This window comes from Letharia lupina, assembly GCF_014066315.1.
Source record: "Letharia lupina isolate WasteWater1 chromosome Unknown contig_12, whole genome shotgun sequence".
Taxonomy (NCBI): Eukaryota; Fungi; Ascomycota; class Lecanoromycetes; order Lecanorales; family Parmeliaceae; genus Letharia; species Letharia lupina.
The window spans coordinates 750,239-766,221 of record NW_023502981.1 but is presented as its reverse complement, the minus strand read 5'-3'; the positions used below and the strand labels follow the sequence as shown (position 1 = coordinate 766,221).

The window sequence follows — 15,983 nt, the reverse complement described above, 5'->3', positions numbered from 1 at the left end:
CGCGAGGTGGTTGGAGGCGTGTATGGAGGGGGCCGGAGGAGAGGCGGTGGAGGGGTGGGGCTGCGAGGAGGACGGGGAAGGGTTTTGGGACCGGTGAGGGTTTATGCTCTTGTGGGCCCGGTGAGACAGGATCCGGCAAACCATTGGCTGCTTGAGCTGGTGGATTCGCAGAGTTGGAGGCTTGAAAGACGTCTGAATTGAGGAATTTCTTGGGGTACTGAGTCAGGAGCTTGCGCTTGGTGTGGGTATCAAAGGCTTAGAGAGGGTGGGTGGGATACATGGGGGTTGAAGCCATGGCGGGAAGGGCCATGTGGGAAAGAAGTTTTGAATGGATGGAGTTCGAGGTACGTCACATTTAGAATTGAGCTAGAATTCGTTTACCATTCAAAGTTAAAGAGGTGGTCGACATCAATATGCTTATATGCATTCGTTCACAATCTAGCTATATACCTCCTGTTTCTGAAAGCGGATCTCTGTTGCACCGATGAGATATTGTTCCCGGTATCCCTAGTCCGTAACGCGCTCTTCCCTCCGCTCTTCCTCCATCCCCTTGTCGGCGTCTTCCAGCTTTCTCTTCGCATACTACAGATCTTCTCCAGTCTTTCTTGTAGACATCGCACCGATCCTCCGCTCCCTTCCTCGAGCCTTCTTTTGCTCCATTTCGCCATTCCTCCATGCCTCATGTCAACTAAAGAACAAGCTTGCAATCAAAATGAGAGAGCCACTCCCAGCCATGATACTCTTCGCCTTGCAGCACAAATGTCGCCCGTCCGGTGCAGAAGAAGAAAGAAGGACACCATTCGATGCCATCACGCTTGCTCTTGGCTTTCGTAAAGAAATATCGATCGTGATAAGTCAAGTATCCAGCTGAGCTCATCTAGACAGGCAAGCGCTGCAGTCGACCTTCCTTTTCGACCGGTATACCAGTACAACAACCCATAGGAATCGAAGGTTGCTGAGGACAAGGGCGTGAACTCTGTACTAGTACCCGGAAACGGGTGAAATCAGGGTTTTTATTGGATAATGTGTGCATTCAATGGTCTCATCTCATGTAGAATAGTTATTCTATTGTGATGTTCTATGAAGGATGTAAGAAGGATGGAGGTGGACTACCTATTTATGGTGTGAAGCCCACGCTAAGGCCGTTTGCCACTTGTGTCATTGCCACCATGAGGAGTAGTAATAACACCTATTGGAAGTAATTAGTGTAGCCATGCTGGCCTCCTATTGGCTGATTCCAACACTCCCACACAGTCCAAATGGTGGGCTGGAAACACCATCAGTTCCAACAGGTTGTGTTTGTTGTTGAAAGTGTTGGTAATACCTCGGTATGCATTTAGACCTATCACTAGTTATGGTATTCCTAATGATGTCTAAGGAAGAAGAATTCTATGTACAGGAAAGGCCTTCATATACCAATGACTAGGCTGAATGAGTACTAGTGGTAGCGAGTGTTGAGTCGTTCCAACACTGGCAAGAAACAGAAAAAGTGAGGCTATTCACATGCTATCAAAACATTCCTTCTCCGTAACCTCCATGACTGCAATTGCTCCCTTTGCTGCAGTGGGCGTAGATCCGGTCATGCTAGGCGTATTTCTAGTAGCAATGGGAGAAAGATGATCCCTCATTGATCGATATCTTGTCTTTCCACCCACCCTTCCAGATCTAGATCTAGTTGATTCGTGTCCACTAGTCTTTGCAATGCATCACATCCCTTGTCCTTCGTCATCGCATCGGCTGGATTCTTGCCTCCTTTGATCCAGAGAATCTCGGTAATTTCCCGTCGCTCGTAAGACTGTCTTAGACATAGGATGTCTATCATCAGTCTCTTCTCCTGAGTCGTCCCAACAGAAAGCCATAGCTTGCGTGTTGTTGGGGATACATCGACCCAACGGAACCTGGTTGTAATGGCTAAATTTCTCAATGCGACTGTAGTTGCTAATCATACTTTGAGGAATAATAGTTGAATATTCGAATGAAGACCGTAACCGAAGTCTGCTTGCTGATGAGGGAAAGCAAAGGTTGGCTGCGCAGCTTGAAGGCCGACATGCGGCCATGAGGGATTAACGCCCCTGCCAGTGTACTGTGTATAGGACCCCGTTTGCTGGTTTTGAAAGCCGATATACGGCTAGAAAGGGTTGGTGCCAATACCAGTGTACTGTGTACGGAAATCCGTTTCCTGATACTGAAATTGGGTATCCGGCAGGAACGGGTCGTTGCTGATGCCCGCATCAGGGGTATACAGAGGTTGATGCGAGACAAAGTCTGTGCGTTGAGGTTCTTGGGAACCCTGGAAGCGCGTTGGTTGCGTATAAGAACCATGGCACTGTGGGACTGGATAGTTCCCTGCTCTGAGCACAAGGGTATTTATATAGTACCAAGGAGCAGAAAGTCGTGTATAGGAAGTGCGCTACGCATCCTATGCGTGCCAATGACTTCAGAAGCGGCGACTGCTCGGTGATCATGTTGTCAATGTAAGTGGTTTTGGCGAAGGGTCTCATGGTTGTGTGCGTCGGCTGGCTGCGATCCTTCTTTCTCAGAGTCCTCGGCGTTCCTTAGGCTTTTGGTAGTATGTTGCCCGATCTTAGATACGTTTTCCGCTAGGTATGACTTGATCATGCCGAGCTCCTGCAGCCGGGCACTTGTGACCTCTATGGTGTGGCTTGCTCCGATTTTCGATACTCTCGGGGTGACTTCTGGCCACGCATGTTCAACCAGCGAACGTTTACGTCGTAGATAGGGTGACTGACCTTGCGCCGCCGGGACAGACGGACCACCCGAGGGGGCTCCAATCACGTCCTTGGGCTTGGAAGTAATTGCGTTTGGCCCTGGCACCGAAGGAGGGATCAATGGCTTTGTTTTCTCTTCCGCCAAAAATTTCTGCTCCGCTGTAACACGACGATCAATCAAAGGAGGCAGGATTCCCGACCTGGCTGGACGCACCACTCAAGATCAGGCTCATGCCATCAACTGCCGTTGGGAGAACGTTGCTCATGCGAGCCGCCACCCACACCTGCACCATCTAGGGATGTTGTTTTCGCTTGCTCTTTCGTGAGAGCGTTTTCTCCTCTTCGACCATGTGGTCTCTGCTATTGAATTACGGTCAAATCTTCTCATGAGCGTAGTTCGGACGTTGCTACGCCCTGCGGTCACAAGTCGCTTGGCGCATGGGAAGGTTTGGCAGACAGTAACGGTCTCCAGGAGCACAGGGAACGACCCTGCCATCGAGTTGAGCATGTTCAATTGGCCTGCACTCCCAGTGCAAATGTTATGGAGAGATGCATTTGCATGATGTGGCTAAGGGCACGAATGTCTTTACTTGGTGGAGTTGCAGGCACCGCGATAACTTTGCCGCAGTACCGTGTACGTATAGGAGTCCATGTACTTCCTGGATCGTCATCAGCTGCGGGAGCAGACCGAAGGTTATTCACTGGACCTGCTGAAGCACCGTGGCTTGGCTCGATGCTTGTAGGGTGAACAGCGCTTGGACTGGTCCAATGCTGTGTCTTGGATAGGTACAACATTTTTGAGGTCCCTCTCCCTAGACTTCGTAAGCGGTCCTTTCCTCTCACTGTTGTCGGTAGCGAGCCTATCCTCCTCGCCCCACGTCCTGCTAAGACGCAGGCATCCCCGCAGCATGGGTGAGCTCATCCTGACTTATTAGAAAGCTCCGACAACACGCATCCAGGAATTTCAAGCTTCTGATTTCGTTCGAGGAAGTCCACAAGGTACCCTAGGATGTATCCTAATCTTCGTCCCTGATCCATAGCCGTTCTCATGTTCTTTCCACAACCGCTTGCTGGGCGGCCAACTCCTGTCTGATCCTCTCAGCTGCGGCTAGCATGGCTTCATGTTCGTCCCTCCTATGCTTCACCATTTCGGCCCAAGTCAGAACGGGAGGCTATTTCGTGTCCATCGTGAAAGTAGCTCGTCATGAGGTCGAGTAGGTCTCGATCCATGTCCTCGTAACTGTGCCGGATGATATCGATCGCTGTCGACATCTTCTCCCAGGCCACTCCCCTGAGGCTGAGCTCGTCAGCGAGCTCGCTGACCTTTGTAAGGATCAACCGCCGTCCGTGCGTCTCTTTGATCCTAAAGCAACGGTTTCTAGTGGTTACTGAGGGCTAGTAGCTCTGTGGTCGGCTTTCGAGTCAACGAGCCACTGTTGTTGCTGTTTTGTGCGGCGAGAGTCACTCGCAGGACTGTACGAGCACAGGACCGCCTGCAACTTTTGTTAGCAATGTAGGCAAATAAGGTGCTTTACGTACCTATCAACCAGGTCAGGAGCCCCGATGAATTGACCAGGGCACTTGACGGAATCGCCTGTATAGTAAACTATTCGTCTGGATGACTCATTCACAACTGACCAACAGAGTCCAGAAGCCGGTCCAAGCAGCGCAAGCAGGGTGGGATCCAGGCCAAAGGGAGGGTGGTTGACGGGTACGGGTGGGAATGAGACAGTGGCGGCGGATTATTGACACCGAATAGGGAGGGGTCGGGGTACAAAACCACCCTGTCAGACGGGGAAGCTGCCAGAACTGTAGGTTCTAAATCGGTGTATAGACCGATGCTAGGACTTCTAGAAATGATGTTCAGTTGACCTTCGTAATGAAAGGCCGAGACTGAGAAGCGGGAGAAGGTCTGTCAGATTGTGCAATGACAGGTATTTTTATACAGGATGTCCGAGCTCAGAAGGTAATGTGTGACAGCAACATCATCCTATATTAATATGTAATAGAATGTCATGTTTGTTGATGGTGAAAGGTTGCATTGCTCAAAGATGAACTCATCATGAACGATATAAATGGGTAGCTCCATCCAGCATGAAGGACCTGATGGACAGTGAACATCAACGATGATAGATCGTGTTCACCTAAGGAAAGATGTGTCGATGTGGGAGAAAGAAATAGGGAAAGAAGTTGGAAAACTTTGGGGTTTATATACCCGGAGATGCGGGTGGCAAATTGTGTGATGCAAAACGCCTTGTGTGATGCAAAACGCCTTGCGTGATGTAAAAGAATGAATAACTCCCGACTTCATTCGCCATATGCTTCATCTCCAATTCGATTCATTGGCAGTCTGCGTGACGCCTGCATGACTAAAGGACAGTGAATAATCACAGCTTCCCTTTGCAACAACACCAACGACTTCATTCGCTATATGCTTCATCTCCGATTCGATTCATCAGCAGTCTGCGTGACGCCTGCACAGTGAATGACCGCAGCTTCCCTTTGCAACAACACCAACGACTTCATTGAGTGTTGGAAATGAATGGCAGCCTCCTTATAGGGCGGATAGTCAATTTGGGGGAATCATTCCCCGGCTTCTCGATCCACAGCTCTACAGCAACAGAGTGAATTACCAAGACTGAATGACAAACTTCCCCAGAGATTGGGCATGTGATTGAGGCGACATCCTCCATAGCTGTGTTATCCAACAGTGACAGCAACGGCACAAACTGTCAAACATGTATGACTCTCCTTTTAAGGGGATCTCTGGGTGGGGCTACACCCTTGACACAATTGCACTATTGGCTTTTCATTCCTCAATGGAGAGACAAATAAAAAAACCCCAAATTCTACCCTCATCAGCTGTCGGTATCATCTACCTGTCAAGCGGTGGTGACAATGGGCTTTGACTTCTCAACATGTAGACAGATGAACGGAGTCACAATTCCTGATTGGTCAGTCGTTGGCTTCCTCTTCCTACCAAACAACAATGACGTTAGGCTAAGCTGCGCAACAAGTAGACAAATGAAGAAGTCTGAGATCCGTCTTAAAATCCTTCTCCACGTAAGTGTCAAAAAGGAGAAAAAGTGAAGGCATAATCCCTGTATCGAACTGCGAGGATATATTGATATTCCACAAGTTGAACAGCGAAGCTTCATGTTGCGAAGCTACGGAGAAGTGAAATAGGCGCGCTCTCTTCCAAATGACTCGAATTGCTTTGACATGAAGACTCAGAAGCTCATGGGTACCTACCCCTTGCCGTATAACAGTACCACTAAGCCTATTCTCTCACTACTCATCTCCGGGGATGTTCGCATGCTTAAAGTACTTCATTCCCACCCAGGCAATTGTCACCCACACCCAAGCCATGACACTCGTAAGAATGATCAGCGCAGGATAATACCCCACGACTGGTAGTGTAGGATCATCCTCCAGCTCTGGCGGCGCATAAGGTGTCTCCCCTACATCCCAAGCCCAACTCCACACATCAAAACAGCTACCCATTCCCACAACGAAGAAAATCCAAGTCACAATGAGGATAATCCATCCCCACCAGCGTGTTTCGGAGTAGTCCCATTCCGAAGGAGGGGGGGAAGGAACAGTAGGCGGAAGCGAGGCAAGTGGGGAGGACCGTGAGCTCACTGTAATGTGTCGAGTAAGAGGGCGTACGAGCTGAGGTGGGAAATAGCTGTCTGGTTTGCTTTTGGGCAGAGGTGGAATGGCGATTAATGATGGTGAGATTGGGGATTCTTCTTCATCTGTGGTTGAGGCGGTCGAGTCGGCGGTCCTAGGGCGTTGGAGGGATGGAAATATTTGGTTCACTTTCTCCTGGGCTAAAATCTTGGATGGATCGCCATGGATTGGGTGGGTTCCAATTGGCACAGGAGGCGGTACGCTAGATATTGGACGAGGCGTTGACATGTCATACGGAGAAGGCGAGTTCATCAAAGCGACGCCTTCCGCAAAGGCGCTATCGTCCTGTATTCCTTCGACCGAGTCGACTTGTTCCAATTGAGACCCACGACGCTCTTTGCCCTCAGTGCGCAGCTTGCCTGTGCCTAGCAGAGCTGTTTTTCGAAGCGACCCTTTCCGTCTTCGGATACCTTTCTGTTGGACGGCCATTGCCATAGCGCTGGGTGGTCTTTGAGGGGCATCTTCCTCGGAAGGTGTCGTGGATGAAGAGTCTTTGTTGACATGGCCAGAGCCCTGGCTCGAAGATCGCTGGAATAGAAAAGCTGAGAGACTTCCTGAGAGACTTCTTCTATGACCGCTGCCGTTGCGAGTGAGGTTACTCGACTCTTGCTCGTGACTACTCGTCTCGGCGCTGCCATCGTTGCTCGAGGTGATGTGACCATCGTCCATTACTCCCTCAGCCGCAGCCCATCCATTCACTTTTGCTATCTTCGTATTCTCAGCTGCCAATGGTCTGAGCTGCTCATCCTGTCCTCCATTCCCGAGGACTATCTTAGCTACTCTCCATCTGCTTCAGTCAAAAGAGTGTCAAGCGTAGGGCAATTGAGTGCAGCTTGAAAGCTGCCACGCGCGCCACACACCAGATGCAGGGTCTTTTGCCAAGGAAATCTCGAAATCTTGGCGCCCACTCAGCCCTATCGAATATCAAAAAGTTCGAGACCAAAAAGACAAGAGGATTTTGGAAACTTCAAGGACTTCCCTACACACCACACCACAATAGCAGCCTCTCACGATGCCGAAATCAAAGCGCGCCAAAGTGGTGCACATGTCCAAAACCACCAAGAAAGGCAAAGAACTCACCATAAGACTCTACGCCAACATCCAAGAATGTATCCCCAAATATCCCTACATCTACGTCTTCAGCGTACACAACATGCGCAATACATATCTCAAAGATGTCCGGACGCAATTATCAGATAGCAGGTAGTCTCCCCCCCCTTCCCCGCCAAAAAAACTTTCTTTTCCCACAAGAACACAGCAGACTGACAAACCCCCAGACTCTTCTTCGGCAAAACAAAAGTAATGGCCGTCGCCCTCGGCCTCAGCCCCGAAACCGAACCCTACCCCCAAACCTCCCTCCTGACCCCCCACCTCCACGGTTCCGTCGGTCTCCTCTTCTCCCCCCGCCCCCCCTCCGCCATCCTCTCCTACTTCTCAACCTTCGTCCCCCTCGACTTCGCCCGCGCCGGCGGCACCGCTTCTCGGAGCTTCGTCCTTCCCGCCGGCATGTTGTACAGCCGCGGGGGGGACATACCGGAGGAAGAAGACGTGCCGTTGGCGCATAGCGTGGAGCCACACTTGAGGAAGTTGGGGCTGCCGACTAGGCTGGTGAAGGGGAAGGTGGAGTTGGATGGGGAGTTTGTGGTTTGTAGAGAGGGAGAAGTGTTGGGAAGTGGGCAGACGACATTGCTGAAGATGTTTGGGGTCGCGATGGCGGAGTTTAGGGTGGGGGTGGAGGCGCATTGGGAGAGAGAGACGGGGAAGGTTACAGTGGTGGGGGATGGGGTTGAGAAGAAGTTGGATGTTGAGGGGATGAATGTTGGAGGGGAAGAAAGTGAGGATGTGGATGTGGAGTCATGATTGGATGTCGGTGCAGCGTTTGGCTGCAAGCTGCATAGCGATGGCGTTAACGATGGGATATGAGCTTGAGCCTTTGCAAAATGCTACGAGCAATGTTCTACGGAAAAGCCGGAACATGAGGCCGCTTTTATGACTTCCTCCACCACGCATTCGCTAGTAATACAACTGCAAGAATTTATCAGAGTAGGGTCAGTAAGAACGACTCTGGATGGCCAGACGATCTTACCCGACCTTACCTAAGTGAAGCACGATGCACACTGCGGCATTAATTACATACCTACCGAGCAAAGGGAATAGAAAAATCATAGCACAAGAGGATACCACCACCTTCCCTGCTGAGCCCGAACCGTGTTGTAAATCTAAGTCGAAGGATGAGAGCACTGCTGTGCTATATTGGTCCCTCAAATTTGTTGCAGAAAGGTGAGAGGTGTCGGTTCCTGAGAAGTGTGACTGATGAAGCTGGAGATTGCCGAAGGTGTTGTAGCATGACGACCGGCTTACCCATCCAGCTGTCGAGGAAGTGTGAGTCGGAAACTGCATGCCTTACCCCGACGAAGGGAGAAAGAAAATGCTGATGCTGAAATGCTGAAATCGAGGGGACCCACCCAACAAACCAGATTTAGTCGGGAGACTAATACCTTCGTTTGCGAGGATCATCATACCCATCACCGTCGTACTGTCTCTTGCGATCGTCGCGACCGCCGCCACCGCCGCCATAGCTTCGGTCTCGATCTCTGTCTCCGTATCCGCCGCCATCTCTTGGTCTTACCGGTTCACGGTTGCTGCCAGTGATACCTCCTGAGCGGCCATCACCGTAACCGCCACCACCACCTCCTCGGTAGGATGATCTGTCGTCGAAGTCATTGCGTCTCGACTCACCACCACCATACCCACCACGAGGTCCATCCACGGGAGTTGGAGTGCCGTTCATACCACCGTTCACAGGAGGACTACCATGCCCACTGCCAAAGCCTCCACGGTTTCCGCCAGGGCCAGAAGGTGCATTCGGGGGTGCTGCTTGGGCATTACCGTAGCCATTGGGCGGTCCACCTCCATACCCACCTCTTCCTCCACCAAAGCCGTTTCCGCCTTGGTATCCAATCCCACCTCTTCCACCACCAAAGCCGCCGCGGTCGCCACCTCGGAAACCTCCTCGAAAGCCGCCACCGCGAGGAGCGCCACCAAATCCTCCTCGGAAACCACCGCCAAAGCCTCCGGGTCCGGCCGGAGCAGCGAGGCTTCCGCCGACCCCTGCAGGTCGAGCCGGCATAGCTTTGGTATACCCACGGCCTCCGAGTCCTCCTCCAAGGCGACGAGGTCTCCATCCTTTGACTGTACGGCCTCGCTCGACGTCGACAAGAACACGTCTATCTTTGATGCGGATACCATCGGTTTCTTTGTAGGCAGCTATATTCAATCATAAGGCACAGCCCCAGTGTCAGTCAACTATACAAACCTCGAGATGCAGACGTTGAGGTCACAAGAACTTGGCTTTTACATCATGCGGACGGGAAATGGAAGCAGTACCCTTCATATCTTTCTCACGCTCATACACCACGAAAGCATACCCTCGATGACCCTTTTTCTTTTTCTTTGATTTTCCATTCTCTTCCGCTTGAGAGGTGTCTGTGACGATGCGTATCTGGGATGGCAAAGTCAGCTAAGCAGCTCTGATAACTTCACCAAAAGCTTAATGTACCCTCTCAATAGGTCCAAACCTCCCAAACTCCCTCTCCAAATCCTTCTCCGTAGTATCATAGCTCAATCTCGCTACGAAAAGCGTCTTGAACGCGTCCCCTCTCACATTCGGATCATCACCGGGTTCTATCAAAGTCAGCCTACAATCTCAAACAAGTTAAATGGAAGGAAGGTGGGCGAATCGCATACTCTGCGATAAACCTTCTTTGATCAATTGCTCCTGCTTCTCCTTCTTCTCCAGCTTTACCCTATCCTTCCTCTGCAGCCAGCTTTCCGTTGGCTCGTAGGATATGTTCTCTTTGTAATCTTCGACTGCGGAGATGTATTGCGCGACACCGCCGATGTTGTTGGTTTTGCGCTCCTCGGGGGCATGGTCGTTAGGGGGCAGGTAGCGGAGGGCTGGGCGGGCGGCGAAGAGAGCCAAGAGGTTTGGGGGGAGTTTGTGCGTCATGTTAGAGATATGTAAGGTATTGATTCAGGTTGTAAGAGGATTGGAGTAGTCAAGGATGAAGTGTGCTCATTTGCAAGGAGGTGAAATTCGCGTCGTATTTGGAAAGCTCTAAACTTTTGACGCTAGACCGCTTTAGACTGCCAAGATATGAAATTCGAGTACCCAAGGAGACTCTCTTCTGCTTCTTCAACGTAAGTACCAGATATGCCACGACGGTCCCGGTAGTCTTAGAGGATGCCTGTATCGGCTCTACGAACGACATCGACCGCCCAAGTACGTTCGCTGCTGTAAGAGCCTGTCAAATAACTGACATCCATCTCAGAATGGCGTAGGTGCATTCATTCTCCAATGCAAACGCCTCGACTTCCACTACTGCGACAAATGGGGCAGCTCTAAAGGCATGAAGTACGTCTCTGGTACCATCACCATCAAGATTTCCTCTCATCTCTCCCACTTGTACTAACTCTACACCCCTCAGTACATTCCTCCGCTCTCCACTCATGGCGTCATTCGCAAAAGCCCACCCCCAAATCACCATCCACATCTCCCCCCGACCAAATACACATCCCATAGTACGGGGCTCGTACATCAATGGCCGGGAAAAGGTCATATGCGTCCGAAATCTCGAGAAAGAGCAGATCTTGCAGAAGGTAGAATTGCTGCGGGATGCGAACGGAGAGAAGGTGACGAGGGTCAGGGGGGGCAGGGTCGTGGGAAGTTTGAACGAGGGGGTGAGAGGGCTGTGGGATCCGTTCCATGGGGTAAAAAAAGGCAGACTAGACGAAATACTGGGGGGTATGGGTGTGTCGAATAAAGGGGTGTAAGTGGTGAAAAGTGACAATTGGTTGGCACAGGATTCTCTCCCAGGTGATGAGTGGATTGAGTGCTATCAATCAAGGCAGCCACAGCCATTGTATCCTGCTATTTATCTTGACCGTCTGATCCGCACTCACAACCTCCACTGAGCGATTCATTGTTTCGCATTAATGATATCAACAACTGCGAACCCAAGTCAGCAACATCCAGAACAGGTCGAAGGAACACACTTACAAGCAGGTTTCAGACTTGCCCCTCCCACGAGGAAGCCATCGATATCTCCCTCCTTCGCCAACTCCTTGCAATTCTTCTCACTCACGCTGCCGCCATAGATTATCCTCGTGGCCTCCGCTGCTTCTTTCGAAACGGTCTCGGCCAACCATTTTCGTATTTCAGCATGGACTTCTTGTGCTTGATTTGTGGTGGCCACTTTCCCGGTGCCGATGGCCCAGACGGGCTCATATGCGATGACAATCTTAGACCAATCTTTCGTCTTTTCCGCCACGGCGTTGAGCTGCGTGGTCACCACTTCGATGGTCTTGTTGCTTTCCCGTTGCTTCACCCCCATCAGCCTGGGAGTGATTCTCACACAGATTTAGCCCTGCTCACCTCAAGTGTTTCTCCACAGCACAGTATGACCCCCAGGCCTCCATCAAGTGCTGCCTTCGTCTTACTCGCAACGAACTATATCCGACAAAGGACTTGTCAGCCCCATTTTCATTCCCAATATCGACACTGAGCTTCCCCGAAGTTCTGTCTCTTTTTGGCCTCCCGTTACTGGTTCGAGGCCGATGGGATAGGTTCTCTTACATCATCCTTCTCCCCAAGAATAACCCTCCGCTCACTATGTCCGCACAACGCCCACCCAATCTTGCTGTCACTCAATTGCTCCGCGCTAATCTCTCCCGTAAAAGCGCCATTGGGTTTGTCAAAGACGTTCTGGCTGCACACTTCGATTTCATTCTTGAGGTGTTCGCGAACGAGGAGCAGGAAGAGGCCGGGTGGGGCGATGACGACTTCTGTTTTGGGGTCGAGAGGAGCGGAGTTGAGGTGGTGTACGATGTCTGTAACAGACTTGATCGTGCCATTCCTGAGCAGCTCAGTCAATTGGACGTTCTGGCGTGTAACACTGACACTTCAGCTCTCGGGGAAACGAACATCTTGAAATTCCCACCGACGAAGAATTGGCGTCCCATGGTTGCGGTTGGGAGCTGGGAGCTGGTTAATGTATTTAAGGCACTTGCAATTGAGTTGAAAGTACAATGAGACGCAAAGAGAGAGATCTATGTAGGCAAGGTTGTGTTTTGAAGTTGAACGTCTGTTTTCAATCGAGGATTTCTTTTGGTAGTGGTGGTGGGGCAAGCTCCGAGTCTCGGGTGTGGGGGCACTGGACGGAGGATGCTGACAGCTCTCCTGTAAGATAATTTAGGATGATTACTCTACTCTACTTTACAAAATATTGCTCTATGGTCCATCTACCGGAGAATTGCTACTGCTAGGTTGCACTATCTGAATAAGACGAATTGAGGCACTTGATGGGAAGTAGGTTGAAGAGTTGAACGGATTATCCTCCGCATCGACGAGCCAGCTCAAGCTATCAAGAAGACACTTTCATAAAGGACGTTTCGCATAGCCGTATTACCTCCCCAACTAAGATTTTCATGTCTCTTTTTTTTGGTTTTCGACTTCGATGGAAAGGCTCCGGAAAACAAAGCAATGTTGCGAAGACAGAGTTCAAGTCGTCCTGGTATCATAACAACATGAAAGAAAAAGCAAAGACCAGACATCCGCCTGTCAGACCCTGAATTAAAACCCAAACATCACCAAGGTAATTCTTTTTTTCGGTTAAAAGGAGCAACATCAGTAGCGATCATCGTGATAACCGTGCAAGTGATCGTCGTGATAGCCATGCATCCTGTCCATTCGAGGCCGAGGAGGCGCATGATACGTCCTCTCTGAATCCATCCTTTCCCTAGCCGCGTCTCTGCGAGCTCGTTCCCTCATCCTGATAGCCTCTTCCTTTTCCCAGATTTCTCTGTCCAGCATGTCATGCCTTCGTCGCTCTGCCCTCTCCTCGTAGGGGTCGACTGGTTGCGCAGTGCTAGTAATCCTCCTGCGATAAATAGTAGGCCGCCGACCGGGTCCTCTCATGTCATGATCATGAAGACGTTCATCGTCATAGCTCATGGCCCGATGATGATAAGGAGGACGTTCTCTGGGGTACATTGGCTCCGGCCTACGGTGAGAGGTGAACGCGGGCTCAACATAAACATCTTCATGTCGATAGCGGGATCTGTGAGACGGAGGAGGGGATGCCAGCCTGCGCGTGGGCTCTTTCCGTTTGTGTTCACGATAAATCATTTTAACGGGCTCATGCTCATGGTCGTGGGAGCTTGATTTGCGGTGATGCTTGCCTTTATGGTGTTTCTTGTCCTTGTGATGGTAGTGAGAGCCTTCGCTGGAGATGATTGTGTCAGGTGTTCGGTCGGTGTCACCAGAGGACGCTTCACTGTCGGACGATGAGGAAGAATCCGAACGGTGATCGTGCAACTTGTGACTCTCGTGTTTTGAGATGACGACTATCTTAGGAGATTTAGTCTCTTTGTCCTTGCGCTTTTTGGCCTTTTCTTTTTGGCCATGCTTAGTATTGTGAGCCTCCTCATGGAATGGAGGATGATCCTGATGAGGGTGGAGGGGTTGTTCTAAACCGTGGGCATGTTGATTGCCGGGGTGGTCATGGCTATGGGCATGGGTGTTGCCGAAATCGTGGGACGGTGCGTTCTCGTACGAGTGAGCATGGTGAGCCTGAGGTCTTCCGTCAGGATGAACGACATGCCCCCAAGGCTCACTCACGTGGCGCTCAAACGGGTAGGCTCCAGGTTTGTGACCATTGGAACTGTTCTGACTTGACTTCTCATAATCATCTGCGCCCGAAAGATCAACGATCCCACTTAACGGCAGGCGAACGCTGCCAAAGCCCATGACAGGGCCTTGCATGTCAATACCGGTGCGGGGTTGGCGTTTCAAGATGACTTGCATGTTTGATGTCTCGAGGCCGCTTTGTCGTCGCCTTGTGTCGCGCCTAATGGAGGCAATGATGTATTCGAACCTCGGGTCTGGTTCCATTGCGACACATTCTCGAATAAGTTCGTCAATTTGCTTCCGCTTGAAACCTTTCATGTCGGAATGCATGTATTGATCTAATCCTGTAACACCCCTTTTGCGGTGCTTTTCGATTTGATTTTTTAGGTCGGCTTGGGAGGCCGGCATTGGCTCTTTGTGAACAATTGCCCATGTCTCCTTCTGTCCGACGTGCTCAACAGGGTTCTTGGTGAAAATATAACCGGCGTAGCCGACGGGGGGTTTGCCATTGCTAGGGAACGAGCGAGGATCGGGCATGTGGCCATACCCAGGCGGTTGAATGACTTGAATGGCAGGTTGGTGCATGTTGTGTTCGAGATGATGACCAGGGTCAAGGTGGACATGCCCGAAGTCATTGACCAGCCCAGGCATACCTGGAAAGCCTGGCCGCATAACTGGCGGCGGCGCTGGGGGAGCATGTGGCATTTGATGCTGCTGCATATTGCTTTCAAAGACTGCCTCGAAGAGAACGGCAGAGCTGGACCCAGATTTGAAGGGATTCGAAAGAAGGCACAGCGAGAGCTGTTCTTTGTAAAGATAGAGGGGAAGGGAGAGAGACGGGACCAATTTGGCGGCAGTCTTGCTGTATGTATGTGGAAAATATCCTTCACCACCCTGGGGCTTGAGGCAGCAGCGTCGTAGTCTGTAAAAAGATTCGGAAGGACACAGCAAGGCAAAGAATGAAGATGTTTGATGAGGATGGTAGTGGGAGATGCCTTGTATTTAGCTTCGAATTGGCACAAGATGGTGTCGTGATCGCCTCGCAGGATTCCTCTAGTGAGTGCCCGATTTCTAAGAGCACCGAGTTAGCAGTTAGCAACCCGTCTAGAATATGAGACGAAGAGAAAAGACGTGGAGTTGAACTTATAAACAGGGTAGGTACATATAAAGTTGCGATAAGGCGGGGATCACATTGGACAGCCTGCCTGCAGGACGTTCTACCTACGCCCCAGGCTCCCATGGCTCCCGTGACCGCAGTCTGCAGCCGTTCGAGGCTTGGATGGTGCTGAACGAATGAAACGCTTACAGCTTGCATAAGGGCCATCGGACCAGCTGAAATATTGTCAAGGATCAGACAAATCAAACCCTAGTCGATGATTGACTTCAATTGACAGCATTACATTTGATGAGGTGTTCGAATACCTCTTAGGAAGTCCTAGGTCATACCTACTACTGTACATATGTTATGCATCAGTATCTGCATGTTGTGCTTTACCGTCATAGATTAGCAGGCCTGATCGTCAATGCATGAACATGAACTATTGCAGTAATATATTCCGGCGAGACTCCATAATGACATTGGGGAGAAGAAGAGGGCGCTTCCACGTAGCAAGCAGGGCGCCGCGTTTTCAGGCATCCCACCACTCTGTCCTCATGGCCCCCATGGTGTATTGGCCGGTACCCCAGTAAGCGGCGAAGCTTTGGGGCGTCATGCATCGGGCAAGTTATGGAGGAGAAGTGGATTGGAAGTGATGCTCTGAGCATGAAACGTGCCAGGCCGGTGATGAAAGGGAGGGGTGGCGAAGCCCATGAGGCCTGCAAACTGGGCGTTTGCAGGGCGCAGAAGCGCAGAAAGCTACGGTAACGGAGGTGAC

The 15,983-nt window shown here is 50.9% G+C and overlaps 6 protein-coding genes across 6 annotated transcripts; 2 read left to right on the top strand and 4 right to left on the bottom strand.

The window, feature by feature from the left end:
- Window positions 1–6,020: 6,020 nt before the first annotated feature.
- Window positions 6,021–7,091, bottom strand: HO133_001262 (uncharacterized protein; the record flags this gene model as incomplete). The annotated part of the gene is made up of 1 exon (XM_037292192.1): window positions 6,021–7,091. The coding sequence occupies one exon, from the start codon at window positions 7,089–7,091 to the stop codon at window positions 6,021–6,023; it is 1,071 nt and encodes a 356-aa protein (XP_037151611.1).
- A 343-nt stretch (window positions 7,092–7,434) lies between these two features.
- Window positions 7,435–8,282, top strand: HO133_001261 (uncharacterized protein; the record flags this gene model as incomplete). The annotated part of the gene is made up of 2 exons (XM_037292191.1): window positions 7,435–7,625; window positions 7,700–8,282. The coding sequence occupies 2 exons, from the start codon at window positions 7,435–7,437 to the stop codon at window positions 8,280–8,282; spliced, it is 774 nt and encodes a 257-aa protein (XP_037151610.1).
- A 631-nt stretch (window positions 8,283–8,913) lies between these two features.
- Window positions 8,914–10,431, bottom strand: HO133_001260 (uncharacterized protein; the record flags this gene model as incomplete). The annotated part of the gene is made up of 4 exons (XM_037292190.1): window positions 8,914–9,689; window positions 9,810–9,924; window positions 9,982–10,106; window positions 10,182–10,431. 4 exons carry the CDS (start codon window positions 10,429–10,431, stop codon window positions 8,914–8,916), a joined length of 1,266 nt encoding a protein of 421 aa, XP_037151609.1.
- Window positions 10,432–10,665: 234 nt separating this feature from the next.
- Window positions 10,666–11,255, top strand: HO133_001259 (uncharacterized protein; the record flags this gene model as incomplete). Its single annotated transcript, XM_037292189.1, has 3 exons — window positions 10,666–10,704; window positions 10,754–10,836; window positions 10,910–11,255. 3 exons carry the CDS (start codon window positions 10,666–10,668, stop codon window positions 11,253–11,255), a joined length of 468 nt encoding a protein of 155 aa, XP_037151608.1.
- A 146-nt stretch (window positions 11,256–11,401) lies between these two features.
- Window positions 11,402–12,443, bottom strand: HO133_001258 (uncharacterized protein; the record flags this gene model as incomplete). The annotated part of the gene is made up of 5 exons (XM_037292188.1): window positions 11,402–11,430; window positions 11,482–11,803; window positions 11,857–11,931; window positions 12,058–12,337; window positions 12,406–12,443. 5 exons carry the CDS (start codon window positions 12,441–12,443, stop codon window positions 11,402–11,404), a joined length of 744 nt encoding a protein of 247 aa, XP_037151607.1.
- Window positions 12,444–13,107: 664 nt separating this feature from the next.
- HO133_001257 (uncharacterized protein) lies at window positions 13,108–14,814 on the bottom strand (the record flags this gene model as incomplete). The annotated part of the gene is made up of 2 exons (XM_037292187.1): window positions 13,108–14,052; window positions 14,101–14,814. The coding sequence occupies 2 exons, from the start codon at window positions 14,812–14,814 to the stop codon at window positions 13,108–13,110; spliced, it is 1,659 nt and encodes a 552-aa protein (XP_037151606.1).
- Window positions 14,815–15,983: the final 1,169 nt, after the last annotated feature.